We start from the raw sequence: 20,298 nt of genomic DNA, 5'->3' as shown, positions 1-20,298 counted from the left end.
GTGAGCACCATTCTCAACACTTTACAAAAGGTGGCAAACAGTAGATTATCATAAACACATATGCAAACACAACAAGCCAGATATCAATAACCTAGCAACCATTATTTTTAAAAGGAGGCTTTTCCCCCTCTTGGTTCTAGTTGATTTGGGACACTGTTAGCTGGGCACAGGTGCATGAAGGAAAGACATGGAGGGTATCTACTAATAGCAATAATATTTAGACATGTTTCTGGCATTTTTACAGACAGTGAAAGTACAGGGGAATGATATTTCCCACAAGCTGCAGATCTCCAAAGTCAGGAGAAAGGATGAAGGATTGTATGAGTGCAGAGTGATGGATGCCAATTTTGGAGAACTTCGAGAATACAAAGCCCAAGCTTATCTCAAAGTGAATGCAAACAGCCACTCCCGAAGAATGCAGGCTTTTGAAGCTTCCCCAATGTGGCTGCAGGATAAACCTCGCAAGAATATCTCAGCTGCCATCTCTAACAGCATCCATAATTCTGCCAGTCAAAGATCCACTTCTAATCCTCCAGTAGATGCCAAAATCCCTAAGCAAAGTCCACAATCAGGTATGAGCAACTATTTTGAACATTTTAAGCATGTGACTAGAATGTAATTGAAACTCAAAGCAATGATGTTATTAGAGAAAAATGATGCTGTTATTTTATATCCTGCATAGAATTAGAAAACATTTAATACAAAAATCTTGATATGCTTAATCCTTATGGCCATGCAAAACAAAAATAAAAGCCTCATTTGGCATGATAAAATCACATAATACAGTTAAAACTAACCTGTTATCCTGCATGTGAGTTGTAGCCCATGGTAGGACACTAGAAGTTTGATACATTTTGCTTTTCATACAATGGCATCCTTGAGGGGCAGGGCAGGAACAGAATAACATAGATACCATTGTGATTTTTCAATACAAGTGCCAACCTATTATATATAAGGATCAATAAATTGTCCTCCCACCACAATGCAACTTTTGTTCATTCTAACTTTTGTTCATTCTAACTAATAAACTTCTGCAGAGACCCATGTTTGTACAGGATTACAGGAACAGAGCAAAGAGTAGGCTGAGTACATCAAACAAATGACAATGAATGGCTTAAACAAAATAAATAAAAATTATTATAAAAATATAAATATAAAAGATGAAACTGAAACAAGATGGATTACATCCAAATTCCAAAGGTCCCTTAAAATATTCCTGTTATTTTATTAGTATTTTTAATGTGGGAAGGACTGTTTGGTCTCTGTCATTCTATTATTTTTATATAGGAAACTATTCGTTTTGAGATTTGTCATAGTGTGTGCTTGATTATTTTTGCTTTAAATAATTCAAGTAGGAACTAAATGAAGTTTTGGTAGCTGTATTTGGATTGGTGGGTCACAAGTCCTGAATACTGCTTAAATATTTCTTTATATCACTATGTTATCTATCCAGATGCTTTTGCTGGCTATGGACAATAAAGGGTCATTATAGTAGCTGAGTTATGATTTAATAAACTCATAAGATAACTTCTTACCAAAATCCTCAGTCTCCATCCTACCCCAGTAAAATATAGAACAATAGTAGTGATCCTGATCATATAGAATTGTTGGGAAAATCCATAATAAAATAGGTGTTTGAAATATTTAAAATTTAAAATTTTAAAATTGCCCAGATGGATTTTCCTCATGGGTATATTCTAATAAAGATTAGACAACAGAATATTTTAACATGTACTAAGCAGACTAAATGGCCTAAATAGCTCCTTCCAATTCTATTGTTCTGTTGAATAAAGTGATTTCATGACTGATGAATGATCCTCATTCTAAGAATGTGCTCAGCATTTGATGTTCTGTTCAGCAGAATATTAGAAGTACTAGACATGAATAGTTTGGGAAAGCTTCTCATTATTATGTTTCCAATACCCCCCCCCCCTACACACACACCACACTGTTATAAGTTTCCAAAATTCAAGGAAATAGCATTATCTTTGGAAGATAATGTGTATATTTCATATATTTTTTGTCTGAAAGATTAAGTGCATTTATAAATAGATAGTTGCATATGAAATCAAATACCTGAAACTTGCCATGCTCAAAGCTATGAAATTGTGAAAATTTTAAGCAGATTTTGAAATTTTCATCTTTGTAGGGAGAAAAACATAATCAAACATTGTACTGGAGTGTGATCCTAGAAAGTAGAAGGCTGGACAACCTCACACAGAAACTCTCTCCATTACTTGCCCACTCCCCACTCCTGCTTAGAGTTCCTATGTTTGTAATTCCTGCCAGTATCATCCCCAGATAGTCCTTCTGTCTCTATTATTCTGGAACTTTGGGATTCCAATGAGTTAATATTCAAGTTGCTGGAGAAATGGATGGAACTCAGTCATTTCCCTAGTCTTTTCCTCAGAATCTTCCTCTGACAACTCAAGTTCTGCCTTCAAATATTTCTTTAAGAAAAAAGAATTTACATTTTCTTCTTCTGACAGAATGACAGATATTTCTCATGTTTATGTGACCAAAAATCTCTTTCTTATATGAAATATCGATTCTATATATACCTATTTAGTGAGTAGATTAGCACTTATGAATGTCAGATGTCACCCTGTGAGTTACACCATATTCAAAATCAAATTGAATTTTGTTGCTCAGATTTGCTTGATTTTTTTTCCCAAATATGTGCATAGTATTTGTTATTAATAATTTATGATAAAATATGGGCATAGCCTTTATTTTCAAAACAACTCTATAATATTTTTAACTGAAAGTATTAGTTGTACAGCTAATCCCAGGCATCCATTTTTCAAAATATATTTCAGATGAGATTTTTATAAGCCAATAGTTCATTCTGATGACTGTTCCACATTTTGTTCAAAAATTCAAATTAGGTTTTCTTTAGTAACTTTTATTGTTCTTCATTTGGTTATTTGACTTCAACAGAAAAACAAAGCTGAATAAACCTTACTATGGCATACAAGAGTGGAGGTTGGGCTGGAAAATAGCTGGCAGTTGCCAACAAATACCAGTTAAAGTAGTTTTTGGATCAAACTTAGGTATTATTACAACTATATAAATGCAAGTTTCTACTACATTAAATACATAATGGTGATGCTTCTGTTAGAAGCAAACTTAAAAAGAAAAATGCTCAAGAAAAAATTTAAATACAGCGGAATCCTATTAATGTGAATTATTTTCAGACATAGTATGGAAAAAGTGAAGCTGAAGATTTCACTGAAAATAGCACTGTAGAAATCCATCAAGTGGAGGAAAAAAGAGTGCTTAAGCCATGAGACAATATAAATGCTAAATATGATTGGCAACTAATCAGGCTCTTTAACTTCTCATGCTGATAAGGGCATTCTCCTCCTGCAATTAGAAAAGGAAACAGTCAGGAAAGTGGGAGAAGAGTGGATATAATTAAACTATTAAAAGAAATTCTCATATTTCTGCAAATAATATGAAGATTGCATAAAACCCGAATTTTAATTATCTCTGCTTTTCATAAAGTGATACATTCTTGATCTCTCAGACACAGAATTAATGCAAAGATCACTTTTTGTCTGCCAGCACAGCTACATTATACAGTTCCTTTCTAAAACAAGTAATTCTTATGACACTGGTTACAGGGATTTATTAGGGCAAATATAGTCATCTTTCTCTTAAATGTCTATTTCGTTTGGCCATACTACTGCTAAAACCCATTTAAAGGTTATCCTTGATTTACAACAGTTCATTTAGTGAAAGTTACAGTGGCACTAAAAAAAGTGAATTATGACTGTTTTTCACACTTATAACTGTTCCAGCATTCCCACGGTCACATGATCAAAATTCAGATGATTGGCAGCAGACTCATATCTATAACAGTTGCAATGTCCTAGGGTCATGTAATGCTCTTTTGTGATCTTCTAATGAAGTCTCTCATCAGTCACATAGACCCTCCTTCTTTTCTCCTCTCATAGTCTCTCTCAGTCCCTCCTATAATTAATTCAGACTTACTTTCAACTGAATTTTCTTTAAAATCATTTCTTTAAAACCAGAGATATTTCATGATAAGAGTCCTCTACTCCTCTGCTTGAAACAGAATACCTTATGCCACCAGACTTGAAATTTTGGGCTTAGACAACTTAGAATGACGACGCCTTTGACCTAAGCGTAGTACATAAAATTATCTGCTAAATGTCCTACCTGTCAATGACTATCTCAGCTTCAATCACAACAATACATGCGCACACAATAGATACAAACTTAAGGTAAACCACTCCAAACTCGACTGCAGAAAAGACGACTTCAGCAACAGAGTGGTCAATGCCTGAAATGCACTACCTAACTCTGTGGTTTCTTTCCCAAACCCCCAAAACTTTAACCTTAGACTGTCTACTGTCGACATCACCCCATTCCTAAGAGGTCTGTAAGGGGCGAGCATAAGCGCACCAATGTGCCTACCATCCCTATCCCAATGTTCCTTTTTATTCGTATCCATTTCATGTATTCAAAATTATGTTTATACTTATATATACTTATATATGTTATCATATACATGCTTGACAAAATAAAAAAAATTCCATAGAACATAGAATCATAAGACTTAAAGGAACCATGGGGTCATGTAGAGATTAATGTAACATCATTATAATGACAATTTCTTTATAGAATCAGTGTAAATTTATGATAGCATTTCAAGCAATATTCATATTAACTTTCAACTTTAGCTTTGGAAACAGATCTAAATCTATCTTTAAACATTTTCACATTTTCTTAAATATGTATGGATCTCTGCATTCATATATACCTCTACTAGCCTCTCCCTTGTGAATATCATAAATTTGTTCCAATATATAAAACTTCACAATAATTTATAAATATCTACAGTTTTCAGATTTTCTGATTATATATGCTGTATTCTGAAATACATTTTTGAAAACCAAGTGGTGAACTAATTTAATGAGCAGCTCTGGCTCATCATTTTTTCTTCTCACATCCTGCTTGTTTATAGAAAATCCACAATGATTTTTATTGTCTTTAGTATTACCCTTCAATTCTTCGTTTGTTTTGCATTTAGTAGATAGGAAATTTTGTGATAAGTTATTGCTACTTTGTGTAAACTTAAAATGATGTATATGGGACAGTTGCAGTTATGCATTTAAAGTCATGATGTTTAAACAATATTTTGCTGATGATAAAAGAATAACAGAATAACAAGACCTTGGAGGTTTTGTAATACAATCCCTGCTCAAACAGGAAACCTGTACCATTTCAGACAAATCCCTTTTTTATAACATCCAGTGTTGAATTATCCACAATTTCTGGAGGCAAGTTGTTCCCCTGATTAATTGTTCTAACTATCAAGAGGTTTCTCCTTAATTGTAAGTTAGTTTCTCTCCTTGATTAGTTTCAATCCATTGCTTCTTGTCCTGCCTTCTGATGCTTTGGGAAATAGATTGAGCCCTCTTCTTTGGGGCAGCCCTTCAAATATTGGAACACTGCTATCATGTCATCCCAAGTCCTTCTTTTTAATAAACTAGACATGCCCAATTCCTGCATCTGTTCTTTGTATATTTTAGCTTCCAGTACCCTAATCAGAAGTAGAGATAAATAACAAAACAGCATTATTTAAAGTCATAAAAGGGCTATTATTATGCTCAACATAGTATTTTTGCGAATCATATTTTATCCTATTTTTCATGAAGATCAAGAATTCTATAAAACAATAAGTGCAGTCAATTGAAACATTTTCCTTCTTACAAATAGCCTTGGAAATTTAAGAAATAAATTTTATTGAATTGAGTTTCTTTCAATCCGTACATTTCATGATCAATTTTAATTTGATGAATTAATTTAATGAAATCAAGACCAGGGATATTTAGTATGGAATATATATGTCATTATCCAAAAGCCTATCAGCAGCTGGGGTTTTTATAGTTTATTATTAAAAATTGTGACCTAAAAGTGCAGAAGGATGTGAATTACACTAAATACTTACACTATTTATTCTATATGAACAAGTAAAAAAAAACAATGTCCACTAATGGGAGCAAAAGGCAAGAAAATGACAGGTGACAGGGAAAAAGCAGCTTAATTCCTTCTTTGCATCAGTTTTTATACAAAATAAAGGAATAGCCCAACCTTTCAAAAACAGCAGAGGGAAGCAGAACAGGTATACAAATCAAAAATAGGCAAGCAAATAGTAAGATAATATCTATGCACTCTGAATTAGTACAAATGAACTGAACCAGATGATTTGCATCCCAAAATTTTGAAGGAGCTAACAAATGTTATTTTGGAACCACTGAATGTAATCTTTCAAAGCTTCTAAAGCACAGAAAATGTACCAGAAGACTGGGAAAGAGCTGGTGTTATAACAATGTACAAAAAGGGGAGGAAATGGATCCAGAAAATTATAGGCCAGTCAGCTTGATGTCAATATTGGGGAAAATCCTGAAAAAGATAACAAATGGAAAGATTAGTAAACACCTGGAAATGAACAAGGTGATTACTAGAAGCAACGATGGGTTTGTTACAAACAGATCATGCCAGACAATATACTTCATTACAAAGTAACCATATTAGTAGACTAGCAAAATGCTGCAGTCACCTTGCCATGACCATCTCACCATGGCCAACTTGCAAGTTGGCCATAGAAAGATTTTAGTTATCTAAGATAACTAAAATCTTTCTATGGCCAACTTGCTGCGATTATCTTGCCACCTCCAACTCACATTGGACAACTTGCCTACACTCTATGGAAGAACTCGCTGTAAACAATTCCACATGGGATAACTCAATGCAATAAATATTATCTGCCACTATTTCATCAACATTATTTCCACTGACAAAGATGGAAACAGTGTAGAAGAAAATGAATTGTCTCACAACAAGATGTCCCACAGTGAGATGACCATGGGAAGATAGCCATGATGAATTGGCTGTAGTGAGTTTTCCTAGATCCGTTGTGGACATACTATACTAGAACATCAATAATAATCACTATCAGTCAATTGCAAAAAGCAGCTTTATTTGGAAGTATCATCACACGGTTGTTTACATTCTATGACGATATCTATAATGCCATCAAACATTCACATCTGCTTATCTCAGGTCCTTAGAAAGGACTAAATAGATAGATAAAGATATCAAATCCAATATGAATATCTGGCTGACTGTGTGACAAACAATAATAATAACCTTGACACATGCACCCCAGTGAGGCACTACCTTGACATGGTGGTGGGGCTTATATGCTCTGAAGAAGATGAGAGCTGTGCTAGAGGTTCACCCATACTGGACAGGTCTAATCAGAGCAGTCAGACAAAGATTTGCCTTTCCCATTAAAAAAAATATGGTAAGACATAAATTACAGAAATCCACACTGGCTCAGTCATTGCCCAGTTAACAAAGACTACACTAGATGCTGGCAGTCCTGGACATCTGCTGAAAAAGATTGTTGGCTGAGCAACCAGAGCCAGAAGCTACAGAACTACTGGAATAAAAGGGTTTACCCATCACAAATATACAGTCAGTTTACACCCTGCTATGATATTTAACACTATCAAATATCCAAATCTGCCTATTCCAGGTCCTTGGAATGGATACAATAAGCAAACAAAAAAGTCAAATTCAGTCTGAACATCTGGCTGACTATGTAACAAATCATAGTAATCATACCAGTAAAAGAAGGAAATAAAATAATAAAAGGAATAAATAATAATATAGCCACACACTAAGGCCATGATGGTGAACCTATGGCACATGTGCCAGAAGTGGCATGCAGAACCATCTCTCTGGGCACATGGAGCCATCACCTGTTGCTCTTCCGGGTTCTGGCATGCCGACCAGCTGGTTTTTACATGGGAGTGCCAGAAACCAAAAGAGCAGCCGCCAAGTGAGCATGCGCACACCGGAAAGATTATCTTCTGGTTTCTGGTGCACGCATGCACACCGGACACCTGGTCATCCAGTTTCTGGCATGCATGCACATGCAAAGACCAACTGGAACCCACAAGGGGAGCAAGAGCAAGGGGAGCAGGGCCGCCAGCCAGGACAGGTGGGCCGGGGCTTCCCTCCCTCTCTGCCCAAGTGGGCTTCTTGCATGACCCCCGCCCTCCTGCCCATGGCACTGCCATGCATCCATTGTTCAGAGCACCTGGCCAGCTCAGGTACATGGGGCAGTGGGGCAGGGTTTTTTGGCTGAGGACTCCAAAAAGGCCAGGCACAGCCAGCAATGTACACCAGACAGAAACTTGGTGCTGAAAAGGATTGTGCACGCTCCCATTTTGGCACTCGTTGATGAAATGTTAGCCGTCACTGCTCTAGGGATTAATATACATACACAGTAGACAGAACTGCAAAAAATCATGCATGTGAAAGCATGGGGTGTGCGTGGTCGCAGCAGTGCACTGGTACTTGTACCATCTCTGCTCAGGTTTCTTGGCAGGCCTGGCAACTTCTTACTTGATTCCCAATGTCTTTGTGCAGGCCTGGCCATCCCAAGTAGCTCTTTGCTAGAGCCTTCATCCAAACAGTTCCTGGCTGCCCCTCATGTAGGGGATCCAGTACCTTGGAGAAAAGACTGAATGGAATGATGACCCTGCTGCCCCAGTACACATCCCTTGTGGGTCAACAGTTCACTTTTTTTTTAGAAGTGTAGTGCTGGAACTCAGGGCCTGGCCAGGCCACTGGCCATCTCCTTAACATCCAGTTGAGAATGCGGCTAAGCATTCTGTCTGGATTCAGCTGCAACATCCCCTGCATGTAAGGATGCTTCAGGCAGGTCCTGGATCGCCAGAATATGACAAGGTAGGGCCGGATCTGGCTCAGTCTGTGGTAGAGGCTGTCGGCTGAGAGCATTGGTGTGGCCCATTTTCTTGTCTGGCTTGTGGACTAGACAGTACAAGTATGCAGCCATGAAAATTGACCATTGTAGCATTCATGGTGACAAGATCTGTGGTGTCTGTTTGTCAGCTGTGAAGAGACCAAGCAGAGGTTTGTTGTCTGTAAAGATGGTGAAGGTTTGTCCATATAAGAAGTTGTGGAACTTCTTACTGCCAGCCACTATGACAAGGGCTTCCTTGTCTATCTGGGCATAGTTCCTTTCAGCCAGTAATAATATTCTAGAATAGTATGCAATGCGGGACTCTCTACCATCTGGCATCTGTGGCTTAGTATTGCCCCAATACCATATGGCGAAGAGTCACAGACTAGTGTAGGAAGGGTTCTATTGAAAGGAGCTAGAACAGAGGTCGAAGGATAACAATGATTTTACTGGCTTGAACGCTTTGTCTTGTGTGCTCGACCAGACCCAGAGTGCTTATTTGTCTAGTAGGTGTTGTAGTAGTTCTGCCAGGGCAACCTTATACTGTAGGAGTGGTAAAAATGGAGCAAGGCACGGAATGCTTGGAGCTGCCCCTTGGATTTTGGTGTGGGGGCTTACTGAATTGCCTTTAGCTTTGCTTCAGATAGATAGATTCCGGCATTATCGATGCAGAAACCCAGGAATTCTGTGGATTCCACGCCGATCTGGCACTTTTTCCTCTTAAGTTTTGGACCTGCTTGCGGAAGTGTTGGAGAACTGCACGGAGATGTTCCACTGTTGATTCCCCTGTGATCAGGACATCATCAAAGTACAGGCAGAGTCTGGGAATGTTCTTCAGTGTTCGTTCCATAATGCTTTAGAACAATCCTGGTTCTACGTTTACCCCAAACTGCAAGTGGCACATTTGGAATGCATCTGTGTGACTATTGTTTGTGCTTTTGTGGTAGCGTTGTCTACTGGTAGCTGCTGGTAGGCCTGGGCAAGCTCTAGCTTAGCAAAGATTCAGCCTCCCTGGAGCCTAACCCTAAACATGGAGCCTAACTCTAATCCTAACCCTAACCCTGGTACAGGATAAGCATTCTGCTGTAGTGCCTTGTTTGTGGTGCACTTTTAGTCTGTGATGCGAACAGCCCCATTACTACTGGATCAAAGTTGAGTGAAATGGGTGCCCATTTGTATTGTCATAGTTCAGTGCTGAATAGGTCAGCGTATTGTTGGCATACTGCTTCTAGATTGGCTATTTGGGTTCAATGGATGCAGTTACCCTGATGCACAGGGCCTCGAACCAGTCCCGTCCTATGAGACTGGTGCGAGACCCCTTTCTGACCACTACACTGAGGGTACCCTTGAACTCTCTGAACTGTAATCTAATGATAGCTTACCCTTTATGGGAACATGGTGATTCTGGAAGTCCGTCAGCACTAAGCTCGATTATTTGAGCAGGATCTGCCATCAACTACATTTGCAAATGTGGTCGAAGGTCATGGAGGTGATAATGGACAGGGCCGATCCAGTATCTAGCTCCAAGGAGCATGGGACCCCTTGAAGTTTTGGTTTGAGGCTTATCTTTTCTTTGATTGAGTCCCCGTGCAATGGATGCTACACCTTCCCAAGCAATATTCAGCTATGTTCAGTCCTGGGGGCCTTTTCCCTTTATGCTGCCTCTGCAAACTCTGGCAATGCACCCTTGCTTTCCACAGGCATGGCATGCTATTGTGTGGAATCTGCACTCTGCTCTGTCATGCTGTCCCCTGCAGCTTGTGCAGCTCTGTGGGGAAGTTGCTTGCTCTGTGGAACGTGGCCTTCTGGGTGGTTCTCTCCGCAAGTGATCAATTTCTTCAATGTCACTGACCTCCCCGGAGCCTTCTCTTGGTGGTCTCTTGGTGGTCTCTTGGTGGTCTCTTGATGGATCACTGACAGTCTTGGTGGATTGCTGGAGGGAAGGTGTGTGGTTTTGGTGCTCCAAGAGTCTTCATGGCCCCTCCATCATGACTTCCTTCAATGTTTCTTGGAAAGTCAGTTTCTCTATGGCGAATAGGCACTACTGTAATTTACTATTATGCAGGCTGCAAACGAGACAGTCTCTGAGATAGTCAGATCGAGAAACTTGCCTTACTGTGAAGCTTGGCAAAGGGCTGCCACAAACTCTGCTGCAGATTCCCGGATCTCTGTTCATGTTGCCAGGAGAGTTTTGGCTCAAAATGTTCACTTAATTTTTTTCTTAAGGTCTGCATAGGCCACTGTCTCTATGCTTGCTGGTGCTATCAAGTTTTCATTGATATCAAACGTGGCTTCTCTGCAGACACATAGTAGGATTGCCGCCTTCAGGCCTTCGTCCATGACCTGGTTAGCCTGGAGATAGTTGTCTACTCGGGAAATGTAAGAGCTCCACCTTTCTGGGTGAGTAATATCAAACTTGATGAATCTTCCCAGTTTAGCTATTTTGGGAAGGCTCTGTGGTGCTATTTAATGCCTATACTGTTGCGGTTGGAGCTGGGCTGCACTTAGGATTCCTGGGGACAGATGCCTCAGATATGTCTGTGCCTTCAGTGTGTCTTACTGGCAGGCAAGGCGAGGAGTGTGGTCCCATCAGGGTTCTTTACCTGGTCTGATACCCAGTGATTTCAGTGTGCCTCCAGGGTGGTTTTCCAGTAGGTGGGGGTGAGGACTAGTCCTGCTGGGGCTCGTTACCCAGGCTATAACCCAATGAGTTCAGTCTCTTGGTTATCAGCAGCTGTCTCCTCTGTAGCATCCCAGCTTCATCGCCACTATGGCGTAGTGGACTTTTCGTTCTTGCCTTCTAGGCAAAATCAGACCAGCATAGAAACAGCAGCATTTATTGACTCATAACTGGAACTGAGGAACTGCAGACAAATCCCTGTAATTTATACTCTGGGCCCACAAGGCTTTAACCGATCATAATACTTGAAAAAGCCCACACAAATATAAATGCTCTAAGTTTCCCTCCAAAACAGTTGAGGTTAACAATTAGGGTCATCTAAAGGGTTCAGTTAGTTTCACTTTAGCAGGACTTAACACAACTTATATATTTAATACATAACAGCAGTGGTCTAAAATATTCTTGCCTCTAGACCAGTGGGTCTCAACCTTTCTAATGCTGTGACCCTTTAATACAGTTCCTCATGTTGTGGGGAACCCCCACCATAAAATTATTTCATGTTTTCCATATTTTTTTTGAAAATATGTGTTTTCCAATGGTCTTAGGCGACCCCTGTGAAAGGGTCGTTCGACCCCCAAAGGGGTCCCGACCCATAGGTTGAGAACCACTGCTCTAGACAGACAGTTGACATGCTATATGTATCTTGGTAGCTTCCTACCAATATGTGCAGTGGTGGGTTTCTCCCTATATGGTCTGGTACACCAGAAGAGGTAGTGAAAATCTGGCGTACTGAACAGGACCGGTAGTAAAAATGGTGGCTTGGCCATGCCCCCAAACCTGTTTTCCCATCACAAGCTTTTTTAAAAAGGTTTTTTTCCCCTGACGGTTCAGGCAAGGGGAAAAAAGCTTTAAAAATAAGAGAGGGGAAGAGGGAGGGAGGGAGGGAGGGAGAAAGAAAGAAAGAAAGAAAGAAACTTACTTTTTACCCGGGATATTAGCAAAGGAGAAAAACAAATGCTATTGCTTTAAATCAGAACTGAGCATGCCTGGCTGTGGAATTCTGGGAGTTGAAGTCCACAAGTCTTAAAGCTGCAAACTTTGGAGTCCTGCTTAAAATTGAAAAGCTGCTCAGGTTTACAAAGTAACATTTAGCAGTTATTGGGAGAAGGGAGAAAGAAGAAAAGGAAGGAAAGAAACAAAAACAGCACAGCAATTTAGGGCTAGATGTCTACTCAGAGGTCATCTAGTCCAACCCCCCACTGCAGCAGGATACCTTACACTGTCTGGATTATTTTGGTGCCTCTAACAGAGAGGAAAATTTCCAGAAAGGAGAAGGAGTTTACTAGGACAAGACTGCCATGTAGAGGAAGGCAGAGATAGTCCTTGACTTACAACTACAATTGAGCCCAAAATTTTGGTTGCTAAGCAAGAGCATTGTTAAGTGAGCTTCACCACATTTTACCCAATCCATAACATCTCCTGGTGAGTGACATCAAGTTGGCCATGCCCACCCAGACACATGAACGCCAAGCCACGCTCACAAAATAGTCATACCCACAGAATAAGTAGTAAAAAGTTTTGAAACCCACCCCTGAATATGTTACTATTTAAAAGTAGCAGTTCCTCTATTTGAGCAAAGATTAATTAAATGCAGAAGTGGGAGGAGGATTTGCTTTCCCCATGTTCCCGAGCCTTTGTAATATGCCTCCTCACTTACCTCTCTTCCTTCTTCTTTTGTTCTTCTGTTTCTTTGTTTCTACTGGGCTGAAAGAGATAATTGCCATGTCATCAATCAGAATTTCCTTCCACATTTGAAAAGAAGGGAGGAATAGTCCCAGATAGATGTTTGTTATTTAAAACCCATTGTTTGACCCATATTCAAAAGTTCAATATGAATTTCATTCATGAAATTCTCAGAGTGTCATAAAAAATAATAGAAAACTTCAAAATTACAAGAGAGCATTTCACCAAGGCTGCCATTACGGCACCATCTTGAGGTGAAGAGGAGCTTTCTGACAGTGAGAACACTTAATCAGTGGAATAACTTGCTTCCCAGAGTTGTAGCTCCTCCTTCACTGGAGGTTTTCAAAAATAGATTGGACAATCATTTTACTGGCATGATATAAAGTTCTCCTGCTTTGAGCAGGGCTTTGAACTAGAAAACCTTAAAGATTCCTTTCATCTTATAATTCTATGTTCTGTGCATTCCCTGCACTTGATTTTACAGATCTTGCAGTGCTTCTGAGTATTTGAAACATCTTCATATTTTCAGGTCAGCTGAACTTAAGTGAGCACTCTTGGCAGATAATATTTCAGAATATGGAGAGGACCTACAGTGCCAGGAGTATGCTAGAAGTATCTTAAGAATAAGATAAGGGGCATATAATTATATTTTGTCTCCATCTATTTTGTCCTTATATAGAGAATATAGATCATAGAACATCAGCACCATTCCTTAGCAAAGCAAAACATGTCACTTCATACACTTCAGGTATATTATTCTATATAATTTACCTTTCGGGATATCTTGTATTCAAAGCACAAACAATCTTTTGCAAATGTGCATGACTGAATAATACTGATCAACCCTTAGAACATGGGAATACATTTTGCAACAACCAGAACATCTCAGACATTCTTTCAGAAAGACAAGGATCCTGATCCTATTTGAGTTAGGAATGTATTTTCATTGTTTTATTATGTCTGATGACATGTTTGTTTAGTCTGGGGTTGATCATACCTCAACAGTCTGCCATAACTTCATATGCACATACGTGCAACATTACACAGGCCTATTTTTGTAGTCTAAGCCTGGTAGTGAGCTCAGAAAGTTCATTGAATCCCTATGTTCCACAAAGAATTTCTCCATCTCTGATTTATAGCTAACAGGTTAGACCATTTCCGCCAAGATTATCCTCTCTAAATATCTTTACTGATTATGCAGAAATTTTTCTTAATTTATGTCAAAGCGTGGGCAGTTTTTTTTTTAGGATTTCAAAGATTAACAAGTATCCCCTCTATTTTAAAAAAAGAATAAGGTGTCACCTAATCTGCAATAGGCTTACAAATATTTATGAACAGAGATGCCTTTAAACATACTCTTAAAAATCTCAATACACTACTCTTTTAAAAAAAATAGACATTTTAATTTTGGATTGCAGAACTGGTTTCCCACCAAACTAAAGACAGTCAGCTGCCCATATATGTTGACCCATGAGGGTTTGAATTATCCTTTGTTTAGCTTGCTTTGAGGCATAAAGTTCACTTTGTAAAGTTATTATTGGAATTTGGGGATAAAGAACAATTTGAGAATGTGTTCATAATGCTCTTTTTCCATATGACTAGATTATATTGTTAGGGGAAAACATTAAAAGCAAAAATTACAAAGCAAAACACCTTGTGGGACTGAAACCCTTTGTATATGTTGTTATTTGCAGTGCATGCCAAGAAAGTCATGGGTGCAAGAGCCAAGCTGATGAACTAATTAAATATATGAATGTATATGTTTAAACAGCCTTATAAAGAAGCATTGGAAATCTGCAAGATGAGCGAATATCTTATAACTTCTTCCGCAGGTGCGAGGATAGCTACAAGCCATGGACTTTCTGTCCTGCTTCTTGTTTGTGGCTTTGTGAAGGGTGCTTTACTTTGATCTAAAAAGTGCTGACTTTTTCCAATATCACTTTTTCTTCTTAAAGCAAAGAGAAAATCACCTGTAAAATCTATGGAGCGGACAGCAAAGCTGACCCTAACTTTCAACCACCACCCTGCACCCAATGTACTCTAATTCGCTACACAATGGAGCACCTTCTTCAGGAAATGCATACAAAATCAATAAATAAAATATTACACTTTTTTAAAAAAAAGAGAGAGAAGAAACTAATAGCATGTTTCTTTCCTTCTTTTAAATCTATTTTTCCCCTTTTTTCCTCTCTTTTTCTTTTTCCATTTTAAGGAGAATTGGTGCACTGTAAAAATGTATTGTTCAATGTGACAATGTACATTTTTCTATACTTTTTCTTTTCTTGAGTCAAACAAATGAAAGTACTGAATTCCCTTTATTCTTCAGCTGTTATTTATATTTTATTTTTATTTATTTATTCATTCATGTTTTGATATTATAAAACTGGATGTGATTCTTATCCCAGAAAGAGATAACTCTAAATAGAAAGACTTCACTCCTACTACATCTCAGCTCTCTAGCTCTCCAGATGCCAACTCTACTCGGATGGCAGCGGAGGGAAACATCTTTGTCCTTTGGAAGAACTTATTTCCTGGATGGCAAATCTTGTCATAAATCCAATGCAGCGAATAAGTACAAAAAAATCTACAATGATGGAACATGTGCAAGAAAGTGTCGGAGCCTTTGTTGGGCTTTCTTAGTTGATTTCTTCCTCTGACGATTATCGCTTTCTTTCCTATTTGATGGTAGCAGTTATTAGCCTGTCCAACCCCTATGGGGTACTTAAAGGTTTCTATAAATACATAAATTATATGTGTGTGTTCTCTATTTGGTGGGTTTTCTTTAATTTGGCAACTTCTGTATCTGCAAACTTTAAGTTACAGTACATTCTGTAAACTGCTTTCATGTGTGATACAATCTCAAATGGATATTCCTTGGAACATTTTACAAGCCAGTTTTGAATATTATCTCAATGTGGTGCCACCAACTTGATTTTTCTTTCACCAAAGCATTCATTGTAAGTTATAATTCAGTGCTATGTGGCATTTTGTAATTCGTGCAATCACTTTCCACTGGCCTGAGTCTTTGCTGATGGCAATGCACTTCTCTGCTAACTCTGTAAAATGCACATTAAATTTGCTATGGTCTCTAACAGGAAATATTGGAGTTGCTGAGACATCATGACATTATTTCTGAATATATTGTATTTTATCAATTACAAATACTCTGCAAAGAAAAATAATTAAAGGAAGAAGGAGAAAAAGAAGAGAGACAGGAAAAAATGCACCTTGTTCTCTGGTTGGGTGGGTTTTCTTTTAATTTTGTTATTAATAAAAAGAACAACTTGGTATACTGACAACTAAATTTACTCATAACATAGGAATAGTCTCATTTATGAGGCTACACAGAATTATTATATTCTAATTGTGCTGTATGATGCGATAATGAGACAGCCAATATGAGAATGACATTTCATTGTGAAATCAGATTTTTTTAAAAAGATATCCAAATCTTTATACTTCTTAGCTAAATGAGTGCCAACAGAATGTGTTAATGACTGTATATTAAATGAACCTTTACTTCTGTTAAAGGGATATAATATCAACCGATAAGCCTCAAGGGGAAATAACAATGATTCATAATGAGCTGTTTTTCTCTTGCCATAAATACAGAGTGAAACTTTCTCTACTGTACTGACTAATCTTTTTTGAGTCTGAATCTCTGATCCCATCAACATATATAGATTTAATTTTCACACCAAAAATATTTGGCATAATAACTTAGTGCGTGATAGAAAATCTTATACCCTTAACATACACACACACATACACACACACACACACACACACACACAAATCCATAATGCAAGGTTCTGGCAGCATAGTTATTAATCAAGAACTCAATTCAACCAGTCTCTGAAATATGGGGTAAACTTGGGAATAAAATTTCAGGCTCACGAGTAATGGCTATCTTTGTTTTTATACTTAATGCTGTCAGTTGACTCCTTCATCTAATTTCTCAAATTTGACACACAGTTCTATAAACTTAAACAAAGAGAACTGGGCTTGTCCCAAACCTAGAGGTTTAGAAGAAAGGGGCTTTTCCCCTTTCTTTCTTTCTTTCTTTCTTTCTTTCTTTCTTTCTTGTTTCTTTCTTTCTTTCTTTCCTCTCCTATCTTACAATTGTCATTTCCTATACCTCAGAGAACACATATAAGATTGCCAGACAATAATAGAATTTCCAGGACAATGGGGATTTTTTAAAAAAATACATCTCTTCTTTACCAAGGGCAGATATTAATTTTTTAATACACAGATGCTTCTCACTGTCTACAAAATATAAACTATGATGCTCACTCGGATTAGGTACATTAGATAAAACTTTGCTCAACAGCAATAACTGCAAGACGTTTAGTGGACAAACACTTAAATATGAGCCAGCAGGGTACTGCAGCTGTCAAAAAAGTCAATACAATGCTAGGCTGCATTAACAGAGAAACAGAATCAAGATCACAAGAATCACTTTGTAATGCATTGGTAAGACCATACTTGGAATACTGTATCAAGTTTTGGTCACCACAATATAAAAAAGATGTTGAAAGTCTGCAAAGAGTGCAGAGAAATACAGTGAATATGATTGGGGGACTGAAGGGTAAAACTTATGGAAAATGGTTGCAGGAATTGTGTATGTCTAGTTTAGTCAAAGAAGAACTAGGAGTGACATGATACTAGTGTTCCAATATTTGAAGGGCTTCCAGAAAGAAGAGGGGGTCAGTTTATTTTCCAAAGCACCAAAAGGCAGGACAAGAAGCAATGATTGAAAAATGAACAAAGAGAGAAGCAACTTAGAACTAAGGAGAAACTTTCTGACAGTAACAACAATCAACTAGTGGAATAGCTTGCCTTTAGAAGTTGTGGGTGCTCCAACACTGGAGGCTTTTAAGAAGAAAGTGGACAGCCATTTGTCTAAAATATATATAATCTCCTACTTGAGCAGAGGTTTGGACTAGAATATCTCCAAGGTTCCTTCCAACTCTGTTATTCTGTTAACCTGAGGCACAAAAAGCAACTTTAGGGTGATTACACACTGTAGTCCAGGAATGTCAAATTTAATTTCATTGATGAACGCATCAGTATTATGATAGCCTTCAGAGATCAAGTTGCATGTAAGACTATGTGTCATATTAGTTCAGGAGTATATTATGTCCAAGATGTTAAACAGGATTAACATTTCAAATATGAACAAATATTTCAAATATATCTGCAAAAATAAATTTAAAAGAAAAAACATAAACTACTTAGTTCTCTCTTTCATATCATTTGTCCAAGCTGGATGTTTGACATCTTTTCTCATCTACAAGTTCATTAATGTTTGAGGTTAGATTCTGAGCTGTGGAAACTCTCAGGATAGAGTGGAGGTGTGCATTGGTGAGAAGACTTCTGTGTATACTTTTTTTTTCAACCTTATCACAGAGAAAAGTTACTCACACATGTATATACTACTAAACATGCAGAGCATTCCAACAGTTTGTATGCACAGTTGGGGCATCATTTCAGGGATGAACCTGGTGAACTGTGTGGGCCCCACAGAATCATATTTGCCTTAAGTGCGATGCTACATTGGAGTTCTATCAGATCCATCTGGATATTTACAGGTGCTTTCTGTCAACTGCAAATGAATTACTGAATTTCTGTGTTTCAAAGTCAACAAAGTGATATGTAAACTCCATGTGAAGTGTGCTCAGTTTATCAGCAAAATGAGCATCTGAGACCAGAGCAGTTGAAACTTAGTTTAAGATTGTTTGGCAACAGGAAAAGTGGATCAGTTTTCCTTGCTTCATCTGAGTCTCCCACAGTCACAGCTTAATTTGAAAGTCTTTCACTGAATCATACATGTCTGTGATCACATGGTCCCATCCTGAAGCTGAAGGTTTAGTGCAGTGAGATGCTTAATTATGTCGCACCGAAAAGCTAATTCACACAGCCACTTTTCATCCCGCAAAACTATGGAGTTTTTTCCCTTACTTTCCATGAACTGACAGATTTCCTTACACAACTCAAAAAATATAGCCATTAGACCTCTGTGTGATAGGGAAGATCACCAAATTCAGAATGTATTTCCTCCAGAAAAGATTTAAATTGATGGTGATTTAAACCTTTGGCTCTTATAAAGTTAACTGTCTGTGTTACAGTGCTTACTATATGTTCCATCTTTGGGGCTTTGCCACATAGTGTTTCCTGGGTATATGATCCATCCTGTAAGTTTGTTCTAGGGCAGTTTCATGTCATTTACACGTTTAGATACTGCTTCAAATATGTCTTTTCCTGTGGTAGTGTCATGCATTGATTTCATAACCAAAAGATCCTCTGCAATGAATAAATTTGAACCCAATCCACGGATGAAGATTGCTGGCTGTGCCATGTCACCAATGTCAGTATCTACAGGCAAGGGAATATGCAATGAAATATTTTCTCTTTTCAATCAACTGTCCTTGTAAATCAGTGACAAGCTCATATATCTGATTAGTAACAGTATTCCTGCTTAGGCTTACATTCAAAAATGTTTGCTTTTGGTCTGGACGCAAGACCAATCATGCAAGCTTTAATCATGGAGCACTTCACAAACCGCTCCCTCTGTAAATGGCCAGGGTGATTACGTATCTCTTCTGCCACTATAAAATCAGCTTTCACAGCAGCTTCACTTTGTGATTTTGCTTTTCTGAACATATGCTGCCATGATATCAGACACCTTTTCAATTCTTCCACTTTCTTTAGCTTCTGCTGTATGTCCAGGTTTTTGTACTTGTCCTGATATTTCTTCTCACAGTGCCATCTCATGTTACATTCTTTAAGTACAGCCACATTAGCTCCACAAACACAGCACAAGGCCTTAACCTCAATGTCAACAAATAGATACTCTGCCTCCACCTCTTTTGAAAGCACCTGTTTTCAAAGTCCACTTTCTGTTTGGCCATATTTGTGGTTTAAATATCAGTATAGGCATGAAGGTTTTCTTCAAGACAGAAATTGTCTATATGCAGTCTGAGTTTGCACAGTCCAAGGTGCTAAGTGAAGTGAGCAGTTGTGAACACTCTAGGTATCTATTCTGGAGCCTCAGTAGGAAGCTGTGAGTCGAGATGTTTTGAGCAGGTGTAGCAACATCAGAGCATCTACGGAGAGAAAGAAA

General features: G+C 38.2%; 1 protein-coding gene and 1 pseudogene across 1 annotated transcript in view; one reads left to right on the top strand and one right to left on the bottom strand.

The window, feature by feature from the left end:
• Positions 1-15,216, top strand: part of VSTM2A (V-set and transmembrane domain containing 2A) — a 28,830-nt gene extending 13,614 nt beyond the window's left edge. The window contains exons 4-5 of the mRNA XM_032234923.1: positions 245-572; positions 15,128-15,216. Coding sequence (XP_032090814.1) covers positions 245-572; positions 15,128-15,216 — 417 coding nt within the window. The remainder of the gene's footprint in view (positions 1-244; positions 573-15,127) is intronic.
• Positions 15,217-18,427: 3,211 nt separating this feature from the next.
• On the bottom strand, positions 18,428-20,086 carry LOC116521204 (annotated as a pseudogene).
• Positions 20,087-20,298: the final 212 nt, after the last annotated feature.

The sequence above is a fragment of the Thamnophis elegans genome, chromosome Z (assembly GCF_009769535.1).
Source record: "Thamnophis elegans isolate rThaEle1 chromosome Z, rThaEle1.pri, whole genome shotgun sequence".
NCBI lineage: Eukaryota > Metazoa > Chordata > Lepidosauria > Squamata > Colubridae > Thamnophis > Thamnophis elegans.
Note: the sequence above shows the minus strand (reverse complement) of the source record. Positions and strands in the feature narration are given on the sequence as shown.